General features: G+C 38.4%; 1 protein-coding gene across 1 annotated transcript; it reads right to left on the minus strand.

The window, feature by feature from the left end:
* Positions 1 to 321: 321 nt before the first annotated feature.
* Positions 322 to 22,625, minus strand: LOC133540805 (interferon regulatory factor 4-like). Its single transcript, XM_061883752.1, has 9 exons — positions 22,444 to 22,625; positions 22,147 to 22,353; positions 19,166 to 19,352; positions 18,703 to 18,779; positions 14,450 to 14,588; positions 14,266 to 14,367; positions 12,071 to 12,448; positions 7,108 to 7,220; positions 322 to 4,636 (listed from the first exon to the last, which is right to left on the minus strand). The coding sequence occupies exons 2-9, from the start codon at positions 22,342 to 22,344 to the stop codon at positions 4,478 to 4,480; spliced, it is 1,353 nt and encodes a 450-aa protein (XP_061739736.1). The 5' UTR covers positions 22,345 to 22,353; positions 22,444 to 22,625; the 3' UTR covers positions 322 to 4,477.
* Between the last annotated feature and the right edge of the window lie 365 nt (positions 22,626 to 22,990).

The following is a 22,990-nucleotide window of genomic DNA, read 5'->3' on the forward strand; positions in this document are numbered from 1 at the left end:
ATTCTCATTCCGGTCGCTTCACACTCGGCTGCGAACCGATCCAGTGAGAGCTGAAGATCCCGGTCAGATGAAGCCATCAGGACCACATCATCTGCAAAAAGCAGAGACCTAATCCTGCGGTTACCAAACCGGAACCCCTCAACGCCTTGACTGCGCCTAGAAATTCTGTCCATAAAAGTTATGAACAGAATATATATATGAATATATTATAATATATATATATATATATATATATTATAATGAACTGAAAATAACACACATCGTCAGAACAACTGGAAGATGTTCATCTCCTCCATGATGACATTACAGATCTGACGGAAGTTAGACAGCATGCATTATTTTTTATTGTTGAGCTGTTTTGTCCAAGCAAGTATATTTGAAGTATTGGTTAAACAAGACTTCAACACATGTTTTGCGTCCAGCTTTATTAGCAAATTCAAACCAGATTGTTCAAGTTTTTGCTGAGCTGACATATTGCATATTTAGTGGCCAATATATACAAATACTGTTTATAGTACTCACATGGATATTTTCTAATTTACAGAATATCCAAATGATATGTGAAACATGAATGTACTGTTTGCACAAAGCCTTGACACACAATCGTGCATCCATACCAACAGTTGGCCTTCTACTACACTTTTTTTTGCAATATTCATGTAAATTTAAAAAAAAGCTTATTGCAGAAGTTTGTAATACATTCACAGAAGCATTTGATAAGATATTCAACAGAAAAATAACAATCAGTACCTAGCGGTATTATGATGGTACGACTGTGACAATGATATCACTTGTGGAGTCCATGTGAGAGACCATGTAGACTCTGGACTGGTCACCAGGCACACATAGACAAACACGCATCCGAGTACCCACTCAAGTACAGGAGCCACACGCAAATGTTTCAAAGCACATTCTAACCTGGATCTTCACCATGAAGTCTTCGGTAAAAGGTAAAAGTTATGTTAAATGTTCATTTATGTCTTTTGCATTGCTTTCCACATTGAATAATTAGTATTTTATTATTAATTTTCCTTTTTCAACAAAGCCTTTGCAGGAAAACTGCAGTACCTATGTGTATTTGTTAGAGATGTCCGATGGCTTTTTTGCCATTATTCCGATACTGTCCAACTCTTAATTACCGATTCTGATATCAACCGATACCGATATATACAGTCGTGGATTTAGCACATTATTATGCCTAATTTTGTTGTGATGCCCCGCTGGATGCATTAAACAGTGTAACAAGGTTTTCCAAAATAAATCAACTCAAGTTATGAAAAAAAATGCCAACATGGCACTACCATATTTATTATTGAAGTCACAAAGTGCATTATTTTTTTTTAACATGCCTCAAAACAGCAGCTTGGAATTTGGGACATGCTGTCCCTCAGAGAGCATGAGGAGGTTGAGGTGGGCGGGGTTGGGGGGACGCGGGGTTAAAAAATTGTAGCGTCCCGGAATAGTTAGTGCTGCAAGGGTTCTGGGAATTGTTCTGTTGTGTTACAGTGCAGATGTTCTCCCGAAATGTGTCATTTTTGTTTGGTGTGGGTTCACAGTGTGGCGCATATTTGTAACAGTGTTTGTAACAGTGTTTGTGTTGTATATACGGCCACCCTCAGTGTGACCTGTATGGCTGTTGACCAAGTATGCGTTGCATTCACTTGTGTGCAAAAAGCCGTTGATATCATGTGATTGGGCCGGCACGCAAAAGCAGTGGCTTTAAGACGGGCCCCCAATATTGTTGTCTTGGTGGAAATCGGGAGAATGATTGCGCTGGGAGATTTTCGGGAGGGGCCCTGAAATTTGTGATTGTCCCGGGAAAATCGGGAGGGTTAGCAAGTATGACTGGAACAGACAACTGCTCTGGACTTCGCCCTATGTCTGTGTACCTCTACGTACAGCGGCGTTTTGAAAAGTCATACATTTTACTTTTTGAAACCGATACCGATAATTTCCGATATTACATTTTAAAGCATTTATCGGCAGATAATATCGTCAGTCTGATAATATCGGACATCTCTCGTATTTGTATGACATGAATGAATGTATGCCATCACATGGCTTATTCAAGTAACACAAATATAATAATCTGTCTCATTCTTAAAGTAATAAGGAGCAGTTTGCTACTATTATGCAGCTGCCTAAAGGGTGCTAACTTTTGCAAAGTGGTGAAAGCATTATATCAGGCCCCACAAATCTTTGTGTGTTGTCAGCTAATGGTAGCACTTCGGCAAAGTTTATCAACTAGCTTTAGCGATCATTGAATATATATATACAGTTATATATATTTTATGTTAGCAACAACATGACTGCAAATTGTCATTTTAGTCGCTGTGACTGCTTTTGTGTATGTGCACGTGCTCCTGAGCAAGACAGCCACAAACCTTGGACTAATTTCTATTCAATATGATTAAAGTAATTGTGAAAATTTTAAGCCATATAAAAATATATAAATATTGTCTTCAAACCATATTATTATGGTGTAATGTGGGGCAAAGTAGCTCAGACGGTTAAGAAACTTGAGGATTCCTGGAATCCAGCTACTGCTATCTGAGTCACTGCCGTTGTGCCCTTGGGCAAGACACTTTACCCACCTTGCTGGTGTATGAATGTGTGTGGTAGGACTCATTTGCAAAAGGGATTCTTAATTTCAACGGGAGTTTTCTGGGTAAATAAAGGTTTTATATAAAAAAAATTTAAAAAAAGGTAAAGTTTTTGGTTTGAAAATACTTAAGAGGCTCAAATCCTTGGATTTTGCAAGATATAACATGAACATAGGCCTGGGTCGATAACGCATTTTACTGGACGAAATATTGTTCCATAAATTATTGCCGATAAACAATATTTATAGTATTACTTTGAGACCAATTTCAGCACTAATGTAATCATAATATGTAACAATCATGCATGTAATACTTTCAAACTCAAAAAACGTGTATTTCTCTTCAGTGTGTTTTTTACGTTTGTATTTGGAAGGTCAATAACTTTTGGTTATCCGAAATACAGTAAGTTAAGAATAACAATTAAATCAGTCTATTCGCAAAAATTGCACTTCCATAAATATTTTCCCCTGGTTGATAAATCTGGGTCGGGTGAGGGGGGTTTGGCATACAAGCTTGTTTGTTCGTCTTTACGGGCCGCTCTTTTTTATTCGTTTTAAAGCTGAGATTTAAAGAAAAAAAGATTGTAGGTGACTAACGAGGGTTCATTTGATTCTGCTATTGAACACAAGTGCTCAGCACAGAGTGAAACCTCTTGCACCTTGTTTGGAAGCCAAAAATGATAAATACAAACACAAACGAACATTTGATTTATCAGTGCAGGTGTTCTGTAAAAATGTGCTGCTTTGTAAAAAAAAAAAAAAAAAATGCAATTATTTGCTTATTCCCTTTCGGGGTCACGGGGGGCGCTGGCGCCTATCTCAGCTACAATCGGGCGGAAGGCAGGATACATCCTGGACAAGTCGCCACCTCATCGCAGGGCCAACACAGATAGACAGACAATATTCACACTCACATTCACACACTAGGGCCAATTTAGTGTTGCCAATCAACCTATCCCCAGGTGCATGTCTTTGGAAGTGGGAGGAAGCCGGAGTACCCGGAGGGAACCCACGCATTCACGGGGAGAACATGCAAACTCCACACAGAAAGATCCCGAGCCTGGATTTGAACCCAGGACTGCAGGACCTTCGTATTGTGAGGCAGACGCACTAAACCCTCTGCCACCGTGAAGCCCGCATTATTTGCGTAGTCCGACGGCTAAGTAATGGACAGATTTTTAATTAAAATATTTGGTCCTGGAACAAGTGTTTTTGAATTGTTTAAATTATTTTTCATATATGAGCATGTGAAAATACTTATTGTTGACAATCATTCTGTCACCAGACTGTATAGACCAGGGGTCCCCAAACTACAGCAGCTTTCATAATCAGGTCTGTGAGAAGTCCCATGTTAAATTACCTATTTATTATTATTATTATTTTTTTTTAAAACCTATCTTTTCGAATCCATTTTCTACCGCTTGTTACTCTTGGTGTCTCCCAGCTGCTCAAGCAAATCGATAACATGACATCGTCGGCAAAGTGCGCGCTCTTTCTATATGTATATCTACATATAGAGCGTTGATGCGCATGAATGCACATGCTCGGTAGTGTTAGGCAGCAACTTTTTCCAAAAGTTTTTGAGTTCATTTTCATGTAGCATTCTATTAATTTACTCATTGATTATCGGCCCAGGCCTAAATTCACGTGACCATTATCATCTATTTTGTTACAGCATAGGTTGGTCTCGTTCTACATGTAAACAACCCTGAATGTTCTTTACATGATGAGGTCTCACTGTGTTTTTCCACTACAGCGTTTATCACAGTGACAGGTTAAGCCACCCAAAAACAAGTGTGTCCTGAGAATATCGTCATGAATTACAAATCTTTGCCTGATCTTCTGTAAAGGCGCTTTGATGGATGATTCATATACCTAAGTGCTCAGGTCACTTCTGCAGGCTGTGATGCTGTGTGATGGCCCCTCCGAGAAGCTGTAGTGCTCCGTAAGTCCTGAGTGCTCATAGCTGCGGTAGAAATGTCCGCTGGTTTGCTGGGAGTAGAAAAAAATCCTCCTGGCAAACATGGGCTCCACCTGTCAGAGGAGCATTACAGTCAGTGGATTATTGAAAATGTTACATCCAATAACCAATCTCCATTCTCTATCTAAAAGGAACGAGTGATGATTACACAAAGGACTATTAGGAATATGATTTTAAAGTGCTGATGTCAAAATTCCCACAGTAACACCAAGAGGCGCTCGCTTCTGTACCTAGACTTAAGTATAAAACTCAAATTTAGTGAAGTTGGCACGTTGTGTAAATCGTAAATAAAAACAGAATACAATGATTTGAAAATCATTTTGAACTTAAATTCAATTGAATAGACTGTAAAGACAAGATATTTAATGTTCGAACTGAGAACCTTTTTTTTTTGCAAATAATCATTAACTTTGAATTTGATGGCAGCAACACATTGCAAAACTGCAAATGTAGTTACTGACAGTGGTTTTCTGAAGTGTTCCTGAGCCCATGTGGTGATATCCTTTACACACTGATGTCACTTTTTGATGCAGTACTGCCTGAGGGCTCGAAGGTCACGGGCATTCAAAGTTGGTTTTCAGACTTGCCGCTTACATGCAGTGATTGCTCCAGATTGTTTGAATCTTTTGATGATAGTACGGACCGTAGATAGTGAAATCCCTAAATTCCTTGCAATAGCTCGTTGTGAAATGTTGTTCTTAGACTGTTGGACAATTTGGTCACACGTGTTCATACAGTGGTGACCCTCATCCCATCCTTGTTTGTGAATGACTGAGCATTTCATGGAAGCTGCTCTTATACCTAATCATGGCACCCACCTGTTTCCAATTAGCCTGTTCACCTGTGGGATGTTCCAAATAAGTGTTTGATGAGCATTGCTCAACTTTTTCAGTCTTTTTTCCCACTTGTTGCAGGCTAATATTTTAAAAAAATGACCAGTTTGACGTTAAATATCTGGTCTTTGCAGTGTATTCCATTGAATATAGGTTAAAAAGGATTTGCAAATCAATGGTTTTTGTTTTTATTTACGATTTACACAACGTGCCAACTTCACTGGTTTTGGGTTTTGTAAATATAACTGTAAGTTGGTTCACGTTCACACTGAAAAGTACAGCAAATTGATGTGCGGAACATGCAGCCAAAATGGTGAGTGTACACCTCCATCCTCATAGTTGTCATTTTGGTTACTTAGCGGAAGGGGAGGGACAAACTTGAAGTAATGGTGGCTGAGTAGCATGTAGAGGTGGAAAGTAGTGAACAGACGAAAAAGCGGTAACTTGAAATTGCTGTTATGTTTAGTGCATGTTACATCCTGTAGTGTATTGTGTGTGTGTGTTTAGTGTCTTTACAGAGAGCTGACCACACCTGGAAGTGTCTGATCAGGCCAATTAGCGGAAGCTCCTGTTTAGAAACAGACAGCAAACCACAAGAAGGTCGTCCTCTACAGTGTTCAGTTCTTTTTGCCATGTTTAGTAGTTTTGTCCCCAGTTCCAGTGGGGATTATTTTCTGATTATCTGATTTTCAATACTTGGAGGAGTGGAGGAGTTCAAGTACCTAGGAGTCTTGTTCACGAGTGGGGGAAGAGTGGATCGTGAGATCGACAGGCGGATCGGTGCGGCGTCTTCAGTAATGCGGACGTTGTACCGATCCGTTGTGGTGAAGAAGGAGCTGAGCCGGAAGGCAAAGCTCTCAATTTACCGGTCGATCTACGTTCCCATCCTCACCTATGGTCATGAGCTTTGGGTCATGACCGAAAGGATAAGATCACGGGTACAAGCGGCCGAAATGAGTTTCCTCCGCCGTGTGGCGGGTCTCTCCCTTAGAGATAGGGTGAGAAGCTCTGTCATCCGGGAGGGACTCAAAGTAAAGCCGCTGCTCCTCCACATCGAGAGGAGCCAGATGAGGTGGTTCGGGCATCTGCTCAGGATGCCACCCGAACGCCTCCCGAGGGAGGTGTTTAGGGCACGTCCAACCGGTAGGAGGCCACGGGGAAGACCCAGGACACGTTGGGAAGACTATGTCTCCCGGCTGGCCTGGGAACGCCTCGGGATCCCCCGGGAAGAGCTAGACGAAGTGGCTGGGGAGAGGGAAGTCTGGGCTTCCCTACTTAGGCTGCTGCCCCCGCGACCCGACCTCGGATAAGCGGAAGAAGATGGATGGATGGATGGATGATTTTCAATAATTACTTTATTTAGTCTTTATCTACGTTCCACTTATTTGTCCTTACCCTTTTATTTTTTCTTTAGTTTTTTTTCCATGTTTACCTTTTGTTGGTCCCAAATGACATTAACTTGTCATTGGGTCTTTTCAGTGCATAACAACATTGGCAATGTACTAACGGAAGCATTTATTTATATCTATTCTTACAAATCTGCATTATAGTACATTCATCAGATATCATTATTAAATATTTGTTAATGATTGAGGAGCTCAAAACCCTGTATTATATAATCTAACATAATCCGTTAAACCTGAATACAAATGGATAAATGTAGAATTAACAATGAATTGTCTGTGAGTAACCTCAACAGTGAGCGCTGCTCGTTGTCTCTGGGGATCACAACACTCATCTCCAAAACTCAGCAGAACGTGGAAGCGAGGCAGTTGTCGGCTGTGGTGCCCGTAACCATGGATCTCTGATAGCAAGAAAAGAAAACACACAGATATTACCTTTAAGTAAAAAAAAAAAAAAAAAAACCCGCTGTAACGTGTAAAAGTTTGTTTGAGGAGTGACCTTTTTGGGTGACTCGAATGGAAAGTACTGGTGACGACTCAGTTAGACCGAGGTCTACACAGTTGGGCTGTCACAGCGTGTGGGTGGGGACACTTAAGACTGTGTGTAGGAATCAAATGACTGACGCACCATAAAACACAGCTTGGAAAGTGTCTGCCACAGCTGTTAATACTAGCTGTGCCTCAGGTTATGATCACATGACATCGTATCACGATGAAAATTAGTTTTAGATGACAATTTCACAGAAAGTGAAAGACGATAAAGAGTCCCAATGAGTCACAGAAACTACACTGCAAAAACTCACAATCTTACCAAGTATATATTTAAAATTTCTAGTAAAATGTATAATCAAACTTCATACAAGTCACAATATTCTGAATTGTAATTTTTCAGTGAAACATAAAAATGTTTGTAAGCAATAGATCTTTAGAGAAAAAACACTACTTTTGAGTATTAAGACACAAAAATTCACTATTGCTGGGTTGCAATTGTGTGACCTAGCGGCACTTCTGGATTTTAGCCAATGGTTTAGTGTCACATTAGGTTACTCTTTATTTACCTGCATCTGCACAAATTTGGGCATATTTTGAAAGGATTAAAGGCAAATATATAAGCGATCATAATAAAATAATTTAAAATGGGATGGAGTGGATTTATGCACTCTTAAGACATTTTTTGGGGGGAAATATTTAAACCATCATAATCAAGACGTTACGACCTCCCTTCCTTGGACATTCACATGAATTTAAAGAAAAAGGCACATTTTGTTTTTACACCTGGAGGGGTCCACAAAATAATCAATAATCGGTGAAAGACAATGTCGGACCCATTCGTGCATCACTAGGTAACATATTTAATTGACAAAATGAGTGCCGTGCTGCTGTGATCTTGACAGTAATGAGAAAAAGGATAAATTGGTTTGCAGTTGATTTCCTTCTACAAATATTGTCATCTACAGTACATCTCTGCAGTTGTTTTAATGTGTGTAGTTCATATTGTGTCTCATTATTTATCTACAGATGTCCCTGTTCTTCAGGAATGTTTGCTAGCGATTTTAAAATTCGATATACTGTTGAGCCTACAAGAAATGTATTCACCTACTCTATTAATACAACTAAGTATACTTTCTTGATGCTCACAAATAGCACCAAAGACGCATCTGTGTCAAAAAATTTTCCTGTACAACAACTAAGCATTTAGTTTTTGTTATGAAAATCAACAATGAAAATACGGTGGATTGGACCAACAATCACAATATTTATCACTCGGACTTAACATGCCATTAATGTATCTGCACAACCATGTCTTCGTAGTTTAGGTATAGCAATCACAAAATAACACAAACTAATGTGATCTATTGTCCTTTTTTGTACGTTTAGTTCTGCTCTCAAACACTAGTAATATAGTAGAGAATAAACTCGATTGCATCACGGAAAGTTTCTCAAACAAACCAAATGTTCAAATAAAGATTTTACGAAATGATCGCTGCAGACAGAAGCACAGACCGACTGTATTCCACAAGATGATGAAAGTGATATTTTTAAGAGCCATTTCCTTTTACGCACTTTCATTTTTTCCCTGACTTTATTACCTTCATGAACCACTTCTTTCAGGACTCTAAAAGCTTTCTCCTATCACTATTTGAACGACTGGAACATTTAGGAACAGAACAGCAATACGGCATATTCTGCTCAACTCCACACTCAATTCTACGCTCGGGCTGGTTGACCATCATGTGAATTAAGCCGCAAAGAAGTAAAACGGATGTGATGTACTTTGCAACCAAGCAATACTGGTAAGTATAGCAAATGATAAGTTTTATTGCTAATTTTAAAATCACTTTTATGTTGTTAAAGCTTAAATGTAATGTCTTATCTCCCAAAAATTTTTTGGACTTGTATCATTTGCAATTTTTTTTTTTTTTTTCAAAAATAACGTGTATTCATTTAGTAATTACATGGTCATATGACACAATACATTTTTTAGCTAATGCCCAAACCTCAAGTGCATATATACACATTTGTTGTGCAATAAAAAAATGTGTGTTACGTGTAATAAATTCAATGTAGGTCAATAATGCAAAGCTATCTGAACAAAACATTGACATAGCTTTGTGACAAAGAAAATATGTGTGGTATTTAATCATATACCTCATTAATGCTAATGATTAAACTAACCAACCATCATATTGATTTTAGTATAAGCTCAGAGCCAAAAAAACAAATGTGCTGGCCAAAAATGGCTCCCAGGCTACACTTGAGACCTCCTGGTTTACGGTGTTAATTATTTAACTTTTAGTTAAGTAAAGTTTATTGCTTTAAGCACATAATAAATGATAGATGGGTTGTACTTGTATAGCGCTTTTCTACCTTCAAGGTACTCAAAGCGCTTTAACACTACTTCCACATTTACACATTCACACACTGAAGGAGGGAGCTGCCATGCAAGGCGCTAACCAGCACCCATCAGGAGCAAATGTGAAGTGTCTTGCTCAGGACACAACGGACGTGACGAGGTTGGTACTAGGTGGGGATTGAACCAGGGACCCTCGGGTTGCGCACGGCCACTCTCCCACTGCGCCACTCCGTCCCATCATGAATAGTTTCAGTTTGTAGCCTCATTCCACATCTCTAAGTTTTGTCTTATCCACTTATCTTTATGTACGTATTTCAATGGGAAGGCTCTGTGTGCCCCAACAGCAGAGGTGGGTAGTAACGCGCTACATTTACTCCGTTACATTTACTTGAGTAACTTTTGGGATAAATTGTACTTCTAAGAGTATTTTTTATGCAACATACTTTTACTTTTACTTGAGTATATTTATAGAGAAGGAACGCTACTTTTACTCCGCTCCATTTATCTGCAATCAGGTCGCTACTCGCTACTTTTTTTTTATCGATCTGTTAATGCACGCTTTGTTTGTTTTGATTTTGTCAGACACGCATTCAAAGTAGGATCTACGCATGCCTGCGTTTCACCAATCACATGCAGTCACAGGTGACGTTGGACCAATCAAACAGAGCCAGGTGGTCACGTGACCGTCATACGTAGAACCCGACATGTTGAACAACTTATTGGGGTGTTAATATTTAGTGGTCAACTGTACAGAATATGTACTGTACTGTGCAATCTAGTAATAAAAGTTTCAATCTATCAATTAATTAATCAAAAGTGTAAACGAAAAAAGACACTTTTTATTTCAACAGTACTTCCAACCCTAAGCCAAAAACTGATCGCACAGTTCCTGTCTTCACAATAAAAGCGCCGCTCCATCGCGCCTGCGCTAACAAAATAAGAGTCTCCGAAAGCCAGAGCAAACAAGCTAGCAAACTACGGAGTTTGCCGCCAATGTATTTCTTGTAAAGTGTATAAAAACGAATATGGAAGCTGGACAAATAAGATGCCAACAACCCACGACTTTCATGATGTCTTAGACAAGAAGGAGGAACATTTTTTCTCCTCCATTTGAAAACCGGGACGTTATCAGCACTACTGTCAGGTAATACACCAACTTATATTTTTGTCTTCATTAAAGATAGGAATCTGTATGTTAAACATGCATGTTTATTCATTAAAACACCTTTAACATGTGAACAAAAACGGCAAAATAAATAAATATAAATTATATACTGTATATATAAAGGTATGTATATATATGATATGTGTGTATGTATATGTATATATGAGGTAGATCACCTCGACTTGGTCATTTATTAAGTAATTGATAAACGTTGAAAATCTTATTGGAGTGTTACCATTTAGTGGTCAATTGTACGGAATATGTACTGTACTGTGCAATCTACTAATACAAGTTTCAATCAATCAATCAATCAATCAATGCCTACTGAGCCTATGGTGCTGTTAAGTTATTGTGGCTCAATTTGCCTTAATTTTTATTTTATTTTAATGTATTATTATTTAATATATAATATTGTTTTAGTTGCTTAATAGATATTCCTGGCTGTGAATTTGCTCATTGCTATTTTTATGTTTTTGTGCATTATTTGTTGCCGTAATCATTAAACAAACAGGTTACTCATCAGTTACTCAGTACTTGAGTAGTTTTTTCCCAACATACTTTTTACTTTTACTCAAGTAAATATTTGGGTGACTACTTCTTACTTTTACTTGAGTAATAAATCTCTAAAGTAACAGTACTCTTACTTGAGTACAATTTCTGGCTACTCTACCCACCTCTGCCCAACAGGTTTTTTAACGATTAAAAAGGGTCTCCAGGCTCTGGCTTCTCCTTGGCACTATTGCTGGCCATGACCAATGGTGGGTGTGCTCTGTATTTGTTTACAGACTGAACACATAATTTAAGGCACACTTCCTGCCCCTGTGTGTCATGTGGGAAACCGGTATGCCTTTCTATCCAACCACAATTCAATACTAAGAAATCTGATTACACTTCCAGAACACACTAGTGTATCATCTGTGATATCTTCCATTGTATTGATAATGGCAGAATCACTCTAATTTAGTGTTAATTTATATTTAAAAACATTTGAATAAACCCTGGACTATATTATCTACATGGATGATCTAGGATCAAAGTAAATAGGAGACTTAATGAGGTGTCTGTGATGCTATGAAAATTGCTCGCCCCATGGTCCAGCAGTTTTCAAAGATTAATTTGCACACAGAGTTGCACCAAGTTTTTGGTTCAGTCCAGCTTTGATTGATTTTTCTAATTTAATTTTTATCAGCAGTGGCCAAATTGGAAAGACAACCATCCTTGTCAAGTCTCACCTGTGAGGTAATCCTGTGTGTGAAGGAGTTTACAGGTGATGTCTCGCGCAAGCTTTTTGGGCTTATCTCCATAGGGCATCAGCCCTCCCTGCCAGTACACTCTACCCTCACACAGCTGTCGAGCGTATAGTCCATCTGGGGCCATCCAACATAGCACCCCTTTCTCAAAGGAGGACAATGGACTTGGGGGACGCTCCTCGGCTCTCTTCTGAGCTGAAAGGGTGTCCATTGGCAAAGGCACCACATCGTGGCCTCCAGGAAACACGTAGTGCTTATCCTCTGGGGATCCTGGGGTGATGTGACACCCCTCTGGGCTGGAGGTGGTAACCTCCCTCACCAAAGTGTCCCGAAAATATACAGCAATATATAGGCGTGCATCTGGAAGGAGAAAATGATGAAAAAGATGTTAGCAAATGTGTTTGTTCTTCAGAATTTTTTTTAGCACAGTTTACCAAATAATTTTGGTTTCTGTTCTGAAAATAGTGCAGGCCAGGTGTACCAATTAGGTTGATCGCAAAAAATTAAAGCTCATCAATCTTCACTCTGACGTCTCTTGATTGATATTCACGGCACCCAAGGATCTTGTGCGTTTATGCTAGCTGCTGCAAGCTCAGTTTTAAGAAAAAACGGTCAGCAGGAAGGCGAGAAGCACTTTTTATTTCGACAAGCGCTCGTGGCCTACCTGCTGTTAAAAGCCTGAAAACCGACCGCACAGTTCCTGTCTTAACAATAAAGGTGCTGCTCCATCCTGCCTACGCTAACAAACTAAGAGTCCTTGAAACATAGCGCACACAAGCTAGCAAGTAACGGAGTTTTCCGTCAATGTATTTCTTGTTAAGGATATGAGTACGGAAGCTGGACAAATTAGATGCTAAAAACCCAACCACTCTCATGTGGTATTGGACAGGCAGGCAGGACGACTTTTTTTCTACTGCGCAATGTAAATTAGAAAATGTGGAAGCATTACTTTGAATCCTGTCTGATTCCAAACAACGGAAGTCATCAGAATCAGGTAATACACCAACTTATATTCTTGTCTTCATGAAAGAAAATAGTCTATATGTGTCAAACAAGCTTGTATTTTTATGAAACACCTTTAACATGTTGACAAAAAATGCCTGTTTCATTATTAAATAAATATAAACCATAAATTTTATATATTATATATATATATATATATATATACACACACACACACACACACACACACACACACACAGGGTTCATACACCTTTTCCATGGCCAAATTCAAGCACTTTTTAAGAACTTTCAAGATCAATTTTCCAGTTTTTCCAGTACCCTTCAAAAGGCGAAAACCAGTGTGACTCTATCTATTGCCTTGTTGTTTGCTGTTACCAAATGCTATCTGTAGGAAAAATACGGAAAATCTGCTAAAAAAAAATATATATATATATATATATATTTTTTTTTAAATAAAAATTACTACAAAATTCTTCTGCGGCCCGGTGGTTGGGGACCACTGCTTTACAAAAGCTTTTTTTTTTTAAATCTACTACTCTGCTTTCATGTCAGCAGACTGGGGTAGATCCTGCTGAAATCCTATGTATTGAATGAATACAGAATCGTTTTGAATCAGAAAAATGTCGTTTTTGAATCGAATCGAATTAATCGATATATTATCGAATCGTGACCCCAAGAATCGATAATGAATGGAATCGTGGGACACCCAAAGATTCACAGCCCTAATATATATACTGTATATTATTGTATACTGTATATTGTATTATATAACATGTTTTCAGTTATTTCCCATTTTTTTGTTAAGTACATAACTCCACATGCATTCATTCATAGTTTTGATGCCTTCAGTGACAGTCTACAATGTAAATAGTCATGAAAATAAAGAAAACACATAGATGAGAAAATGAGTCAAAACCTTTGGCCTGTACTGTATTTATACATATATGTATGCATATATCTGTATGAAAATTAGGTAGATCACCTCGACTTGGTCATTTGAAAAGTAGCTCACCTGCTGAAAAAGTGTGGGCACCCCTGGTCCAGGGTGTTCTTTGAATATAATCTAAAAAAATAATATATGCCAATCCGTTTTTGTGTCCTTAGCAACACACTTACTCCTTTAATGTTACTTTTCTGTCCTATTAACTACTGACCTTAACACATTTTATGCTTTTCCGTCATTAACTATTTTTATAATAATAATGAAGGTTTACCTGATAGTAACTCTGCTGACCTGATGCTGGCATCCAGACTAAATGGAGAGGGCTGTGCATCAGCAGGAGCATATGAATAAATTGAGGCTCTAAACTGGTATCCTGCACATATGTGGTTAGAAAAGTGATCAGGCAAAGTGTTTTCATGTCATAGATGCTTGTTTTTTAATAGTTGGTACTGTACCGTTATCCATGGCAGGGCCCGGCATTGTCAAGCTTCTGGGAGGACAAGGGCACTGAGTGAAGGGGAGCTCTGGTAAGGAGGCTTGCTCCTGATTCAAGTCTCTCCAGCCATATTCAGGTGAAGGGATGTACTGTGGCATCTTTAGAGCAATACACAAGCAGTTTATCACCTTTTAATAAATTCATTGTGTATATTTTTGTAAATATACACATACTACAGGAAATACAAAACAGGGAAAAATACAGAGTTGATCCCGTGTGTGCATTAACTCTTCTGTTTAGACTTTTTACAAATGTTATCGGCATTTGTGAGGTCAGAAGACAGCAATAGTTTATGATTACTTTTCTAACTTTAACTACCAGGTGTTTAAAGGGCTTGAAGCCAGGGTTCTCAACTTCTTCTTCACAACTGTTCTGCGCCTATACTCAGCATGTCTGAAATGTTCGTGCAAACTGGCACAGTTACGCACAAATGCAGCGAGAATGAAGCCAATGGGGATGCAAAATCAAACTACTGAGAGAATATTCCGTCCGTGTATGTGTCAACATATTTGGATTGTCAGGAATAAAAAATATCAGCCATATTGTGTATTCAGTAGGGGTGTAACGGTACGTGTATTTGTATTGAACCGTTTCGGTACAGGGGTTCGGTTCGGAGATGTACCGAACGAGTAGACATGCTAGCAGCTAGCAGGCTAGGACAACATGTTAAAGCTAGAGCTGGAAGACCCTCCTACCTCGTTAAGATCTCCCGTTTGGGAACACTTTGGCTGCGCAATACAACAATGGAGGACGGAGGTTTGCCAAGATTTTTTAGCAGCTGCTTCTGACAACACGTCAAACATGTGTTGCACCTTTCCTGCTTCCGGCTCCCATAGTGTCTCCCTTGCGCGCACAACCCTTCACTCTACCCGGCAGTGGGTCTCCACAGCTCTGGACTCCAGGGTAAATGAAGAGTCCAGCGATTAGTTGCAAATTGTGGCTTTATTGAGGTCTTGCACACAACCAATCTAACAAAACACTTGCCACTCCTGCGCTCTACCGCTCCCTCACCTCGCTCGCCCGCACACTCAGTGACGTCACATGCTGTCACATATTAAAGGGCCACACACACACATACGCTACTCTCATAACACAGTGGTTCCCAACCTTTTTTCAGTGATGTACCCCCTGTGAACATTTTTTACATTTAAGTACCCTCTAATCAGAGCAATGCATTTTTGGTTGAAAAAAAACAGATAAAGAAGTAAAATACAGCACTATGTCATCAGTTTCTGATTTATTAAATTTTATAACAGTGCAAAATATTGCTCATTTGTAGTCAGTCTTTCTTGAACTATTTTGAAAGAAAGATATAGAAATAACTAAAAACTTGTTGAAAAAGAAACAAGTGATTCAATTATAAATAAAGATTTCTACACATAGAAGTAATCATCAACTTAAAGTGCCCTCTTTGGGGATGTAATAGAGATCCATCTGGATTCATGAACTTCATTCTAAACATTTTTTCACAAAAAAAGAAATGTTTAACATCAATATTTATGAAACATGTCTACAAAAAACGGCGGGCGGTGTTGATGAACGTGGACCCCGACTTAAACAAGTTAAAAAACTTATTGGGGTGTTAGCATTTAGTGGTCAATTGTATGTACTGTACTGTGCAATCTACTAATAAAAGTCTAAATCAATCAATCAAAAAAAGCACATTATATGTAGAAAGGTTTTGTCAATAAACCATTCTGAGCCTTAACTTATTTAGTTTTTATTTTATATATGTTATATATTTATTAACTCTGCAAATGGATCTTGTGTGTATAAGTATGTTACTTGGTAAATAAATAACCAAAACATTTATATTTTGTTGTTTTCTTACTGTACCGAAAATGAACCAAACCGTGACCTCTAAACCGAGGTACGTACCGAACCAAAATTGTTGTGTACCGTTACACCCCTAGTATTCAGCAATGACATTTTATAATTTTATAGCTGCTGGAAGACTTAAGAGGCTTATTAAAACTTATTAAATTGATTAATTTTGGTATTTGAAGGTGTTTTTATTCATTTAAGAAATATATTTTTTCTATAAAAAAAATTGTCTTGCGATATGCATTTTCTTGCCATTAGATCATTCCAGAGGTACCATCACATTACCGCATCGGTACCAATACCAAAATGTATTTCAATACTTTTCGATACCACAAAAAATTGCATTATTGACTTTATTTTAACAAAAAATCTCACGGAACATAACACATATGTTTCTTATTGCAAACAAAGAACAATTTTGTCCTTAAATAAATGAGTGAACATACAAGACAGCTTGTCTTTTAGTAGTAAATAAACAAACAAAGACCCCTAATTAGTCTGCTGACACATGCAGTAACATATTGTGTCATTTCTCATTGTATTATTTTCTCAAAGTTATGAGGGACAAGCTGGAAAAAATAATTATTACTGTACTTGTTCATTTACTGTTAATATATGCTTGCTTTCTCTTTTAACATGATCTATATACACTTCGGTTAAAATGTAATAATCACTTATTCTGCTGTTAATTGAATACTTTACATTAGTTTTGGATGATACCACAAATGTAGGTATCGATCCGATACCAAGTAGTTACAGGATCATACATTGGTCATATTCAAGGTCCTCATCTGTCCAGCGACGTATTTCCTGAGTTTATAAACATGATATGCATTTTTTAAAAAGGAAAAAAGATTTTGTGACGATAAAAAATATAGATCTAATCATAATAGTATCGATTATATATGCTGTTGTACTTGATATAATTACAGTGGATGTTATGTGTAGATCCACCCAAGGCATTTGATTATATTCAGGCGCACTAGCTTTTGTTAGCGGTGACCCAGGTGAGCTATTGTATCCTCCTACGGTGTGTCGTAAAGCATGTGTAGCTATTCCTTGTCCTGCAGGGATGCTAGTTGTAAGAAACTCACTATATTCGTCGCCATGGAGGCGAGGATTAGTGATTTAGATGGATGTACGCAGCTAGCTAGCTAGCTAGCCATGTCTGAAAGCACCTCTTCCTGAGGGCGTGTCAGTGTTATAACTTCACCTTTATCTTTAGTTTTTAGGTCAAAATGCATCCGTTCTCCTTTTTCTGTCTACACACTGTGTCTGCTTAGAAGTACTCCGTGATTGTGTGCTGCGGAACATGCTCGTCTGCTCGTAAAACCAGCAATGTCACAACGTGACGACGTGGCGTCATGCCCAGGAACCGGTTCTTTTCAAACTAGTACGAGTATACAGTACAACCCATCATGATCTAAATTCTTAGCAATAAAATCATGATCCACATTTTTTTGCAGAGATGTGTAGCCATAACTGGAACACAATAAAAGGCTTTTCCACCAAGCTTGACGTGTAGATCTGTCCAAAACGTCTTAAAATTCCTGTATCGTTGATTGATTTATTAATTGAATATCATGTGCGTCACAATACTTTTGTTTATCCAGATTAGTTGTCATTTGTTATGTTTATGTGCTTGGTGTTATATTGATTTGGTTGCATGGTCATGTAAACATGTTAACGACCTCAGAGATTATACAGATATGAAAAAATGTACACGTAAAGCAGTGTTCCTCAAATAGTAGGGCAGGAGCTTCTGACCCTGATGAAAATACCTTGTCAGTATCATAATTTAAAACCCACTCTGAAAAGCTGTGCACTACAAAATGTGCTCATTGTAACTATAAATCCTGGCTTCTGCATTTTCATAAAAAAAATATAATGTTGAAATTATTTTGGTTTTGTAGGTTGGTGTTTTATATATTGTGCTCCTGAGTTTGTTTAAGTTAATTATATGGTTTATTTTATTTTTTCAGTATCAAATGGTTCAAATCAGTCCAAAAGTTGTTAAAGCTTAAATACGGATTTAGTTTTGTTTTGAATTCCAGGCAAATTGATGCACTTTAAACATTTTCTGTTACAGACTAAAAACAAATGTTGTTTTTTTTCCTTTAAAGTTATTAAGGATACAATGTAATGAATAGATGAAGTTATAATAATTTTATAGACAAAATATACCATCTTTAGTTGCAGCGGAGAGTGTTGGGGGGAAGGTGGGGACATGAGGTTTTTTCCCTCCTCGGGGGGAAGTAACAGAAAATATTTCAGAACCAATGAGGACCGGTGACAAATGCAGCCTAATCTGAGACCTTTGGTGTTCCATAGATCAGGCATTATTTAAAAATACAGTACGTGCTTTCTTATCCAGAGCAAGAGATTTACCTGAGTCTGCAGGGGAGGGTAAGCAGGGTGCAAAGGATACCTCATCGGACTTAGAGGACCATCCTCTTCTCTGGTCCCTAAAAGTTACACAGAGTGATTGTTTTTTTCAAGCAACCTTCATCATACTCCTACATCAAATGTGTCCATAAAAAAATTAATGTGGGGGGGGCACTTTGATAAAAAAAAGACTAAAATAACTCTACTGTAGGTCAATATATGCAAAGTTATGTGGACATAACATTGGCGTCTTAGCTTAATTATGATGACAAAGCGAATGAGTGCTATATTTAACAATATATCTCAGTAATAATATTTTATTGTCGCAAGGGCAATAAATGCATTTGCACACTATGAACATTCCTGACTTACATGCTAAATAATATACAGTAGATACACATAATTACTAAATATGGCAATTATAAGTAATTTTAAAATATAACATTATTTAACAAGTGGGACTTACTTTTCTTGGTCCCTTCTGGGATGATGTGGTATACTTTGTAGGGGTCTGAGATGTCCAGCTGGCTGCGCTCCACAAGCTCCTCAAAGTCATTGCTCTTGTTGAGCGCGCAGCGGAGACGTGTCTTCCAAGTCGGCGGGTCTGGCTTATCGATTCCCTCATGATATTTGCCTTTAAACAGCGCCCAGGCCTACAGGGACATCACCTTTAAAACATGACTCTAAACATGACTTAACCAGCTCTCAGTACTGCATTGCACAGTCGATAATGTCAGAAAAAACAGGCATAGGAGTCAGTATCCCTATAGTATATAATCAATACTAATGTACCTCATAAGACTGCAAGCTAATAGTATAGTATTTCATATTATTTGTATTTCATCAAAAAAGAGAGATTAGATTTCTATTATTATTATAACAAAAATTAAGATTTAAAATGATTCCTCAACGTGCATGGCCAGTACAAACATGGAAATGGTTAGAAAGTCAACATAAATTCCACATTTTAAACCCCCAAATTATTGAAGCATGTGGTTGTTATCATAAAATAGTATATGTACTGTGCAGTTTTAAATAATTAACAATGTACTTATAACAACTTAAATATATTCTACTAAATATTTAAACTAATATAAAACTTCACATTGTTCCATTGCAGTAGAGGTGTGGCCCTGGAGTCACGTTCTTTTATTGGTTTGTGCACATTAAAAAAAAATTAAATTCAACAATAAAACTAAACAACAGCTATAACATTTTAATGAACAAAAAAGCACAATAACGACAAAAAAAGGCGTGTCACCTATAAATAGCTGATGTGAAGGCTTTTTGTTATATGAACATATAAATAATGTCTAGTACAGGGATTCTCAAACTGTGGTACACCATTTAATGTGCAATGAATTGTATTTCATTCATTGTAGATGGATAGATATTCAAAATAAAGTGAAAGTACCGCAGATAGTCACACGCACACTAGGTGTGAGTGTAAATTACTCTCTGCATTTGACCCACCCTCTTGTCTCACTGCAGTGGCCGCGCTCGGGAACCATTTTGGTGATTTAACCCCCAATTCCCACCCCTTGATGCTGAGTGCCAAGCAGGGAGGTAATGGATCCCATTTTTATCGTCTTTGGTACGACTCGGCCGGGGTTTGAACTCACGACCGACCGATCTACATAATCATTATTATAATTTTTATTAGCGCTTTATTTTCCAATATAAAGACTCAGTGTTACTGTTGAAACTGTGTGTTTCGTTACAGTGGGCCAAAATATTAAATATACTTGTTAAAAAAAAACATATGCCTTAATTTTTAATGAATACTTACTACTACGCTGCTGCATTTTAATGTTGGTCATTATGGTGGTACTTGGAGAGCCAAGTGTTTTCAGAGAAATGTTTAAGAACCCCTGGTCGAGTAGTTCCACGTGGGTTTTAGCCTGTTCCAAAAAACTAAATAATTGTAGTTCATTAATTATTTCTAGTTACCGTATTTCCTTGAATTTCCTCTGGGGCGCTAATTAATTTAAAACCTCTTCTCACTCCTGCGCTTACCAAAGGCATGCGGTAAAAGCAAGCATGCGCTAATTATTTTAAAACCTCTTCTCACTCTGGCACCCTACCAAAGGCATGCAGTAAAAATTTGAGTGTGATGTAAGCTTGGACCTTAAATCTTACCGAATAGCTTTTAATCTTTTTCCCTTTATGCGATTTCAAATTACCGGTATTAAAATCAGCCTCCTCCATTTTGAAAATGATGACAGGGGAAGTGTCACTCGTGACGCACGAGTTTGACCAGGCGGTAATACTAAGCATGCGCTAATTATTTTGGGAAGCGAGTTTGACCCAGCGGTAATTCAAGGCAGGCGCATACTATATGCCCTGCGGCATTTCAAGGAAATACGATATGTTTAATACAGATAATATTTAGATATGTTAAAAGATTTAAAAAACTATGTTAACCTGTAAAATCGGGCATATTTGGTCAGCTAATCAATGCTAACATGAAATGTACATATTGCATAATTTTGCCTCATTTAATATCCTTTGCTTTTATCCTCCTTGAATATACCGTATATCCTTGAATTGCCGCCGGGGCGCTAATTAATTCAAAACCTCTTGTCACTCCTGCGCTTACCAAAGGCATGCAGTAAAAGCAAGCATGCGCTAATTATTTTAAAACCTCTTGTCACTCCGGCACTTACCAAAGGTATGCAGTAAAAATTTGAGTGTGATATAGGCTTGGACCTTGAATCCTACTGAATAGCTCTTAATCTTCTTCCCTTTATGTGATTTCAAATTACCGGTATTAAAATCAGCCTCCTCCATTTTGAAAATGATGACAGGGGAAGTGTCACTCGTGACGCACGAGTTTGACCAGGCGGTAATACGAAGCATGCGCTAATTATTTTGGGAAGCGAGTTTGACCCAGCAGTATTTCAAGGCAGGCTACGGCAATTCAAGTAAATACAGTAATTCATTCATTCTCAAAATAATCTAACTCATCTCATCATATGAAATGTAACTTACTTCACAGAGTATTGTTTATTTATTTTCATTGTGATTACTTATGCAGTTTATTGTGAATAAATTGAGAACAGGAAGTGAACAAAAGTTTTAGCAAAAGAAAAGGGGTAGGATTAAATAAACTCTGCTTCTTCGTACTCCTTTTCGAACATGTTGAAAGGAAAAACTGAAAATTGTGATGTTGTATGCTTGCATTTTCGAAATAAACTCAAATTCAAACCTTGTTCGACTGCTGTAAAGTGAAATGTGAAGTGTCCTTTTTCACTTCAATTTAAATGATGTTTCTATGTGCGCCATTTTCTTAAATGTAGTTTATCTTACGTTGTCGTTAAAGTGAAGGACACTACAGGCAACTATCATAATTGAGTTAAAGTGTTGTTTATGAAAATTGAAAGAACAAATTGTCATATTCTCACGCTAATGTTCACTTTTTTGGTGCGGGATGCCGAGTTGTCTTACCTTGAAAAGCGCGGCATCTTCATCCCGGTTGTAGTCCTGTTTACCGGCGTGTTTCCACGGTATTCTAAAGATTGTTTTCTCGTCGTTCTCCCACACCAAACCGGCATATTTCCCGCAATTCACCTGCTCAATCAGCCATTGTCGCAACTTTCCGTTCCCGCTGGTCCCGGAAGCTCCGTAGTCAACGTCAGGGTTCATATCTGTCCACTTGTAGTGGGAATGTCGTAGTATGTGACTCATTAAATTTCTAAGTTATGAAGTGTTTACCTCATCGTTTTACACAAGAATATACTTTACCTGTCACTATCTGTAAAAGTAGTGTTTACATCAGTCGGTGTGAACGGGCTGTCATCTTCGCCTCGCTTAAATCCTTCCGCCCTCACAGCAGGGGGCGGGTCAAAGCGGAAGGGGGCGTGGTGAGAGGATGCTGAGGACGCACCTGCTATTCTCTTGCCTAGAGGCGCCCAGCAAAAAATATTTGAACTCTCACCAATATTGGACCAAACATCCATCCATCCATCATCTTCCGCTTATCCGAGGTCGGGTCGCGGGGGCAGCAGCCTAAGCAGGGAAGCCCAGACTTCCCTCTCTCCAGCCACTTCGTCTAGCTCTTCCCGGGGGATCCCGAGGCGTTCCCAGGCCAGCCGGGAGACATAGTCTTCCCAACGTGTCCTGGGTCTTCCCCGTGGCCTCCTACCGGTTGGACATGCCCTAAACACCTCCCTAGGGAGGCGTTCGGGTGGCATCCTGACCAGATGCCCGAACCACCTCATCTGGCTCCTCTCGATGTGGAGGAGCAGCGGCTTTACTTTGAGTTCCTCCCGGATGGCAGAGCTTCTCACCC

Source organism: Nerophis ophidion, linkage group LG22, assembly GCF_033978795.1.
Source record: "Nerophis ophidion isolate RoL-2023_Sa linkage group LG22, RoL_Noph_v1.0, whole genome shotgun sequence".
NCBI classification, from domain to species: domain Eukaryota; kingdom Metazoa; phylum Chordata; class Actinopteri; order Syngnathiformes; family Syngnathidae; genus Nerophis; species Nerophis ophidion.

Excerpts from the sequence above, each read along its gene's own strand:
- LOC133540805 (XM_061883752.1), bottom strand. The coding sequence starts at position 22,344 with ATGAACCCTGACGTTGACTACGGAGCTTCCGGGACCAGCGGGAACGGA. Across the intron at positions 7,221-12,070 it reads CACACAGGATTACCTCACAG|AGATCCATGGTTACGGGCAC; the intron begins GTGAGACTTGAC and ends TCTTGCTATCAG. Across the intron at positions 4,637-7,107 it reads GAGCAGCGCTCACTGTTGAG|GTGGAGCCCATGTTTGCCAG; the intron begins GTTACTCACAGA and ends CTCCTCTGACAG.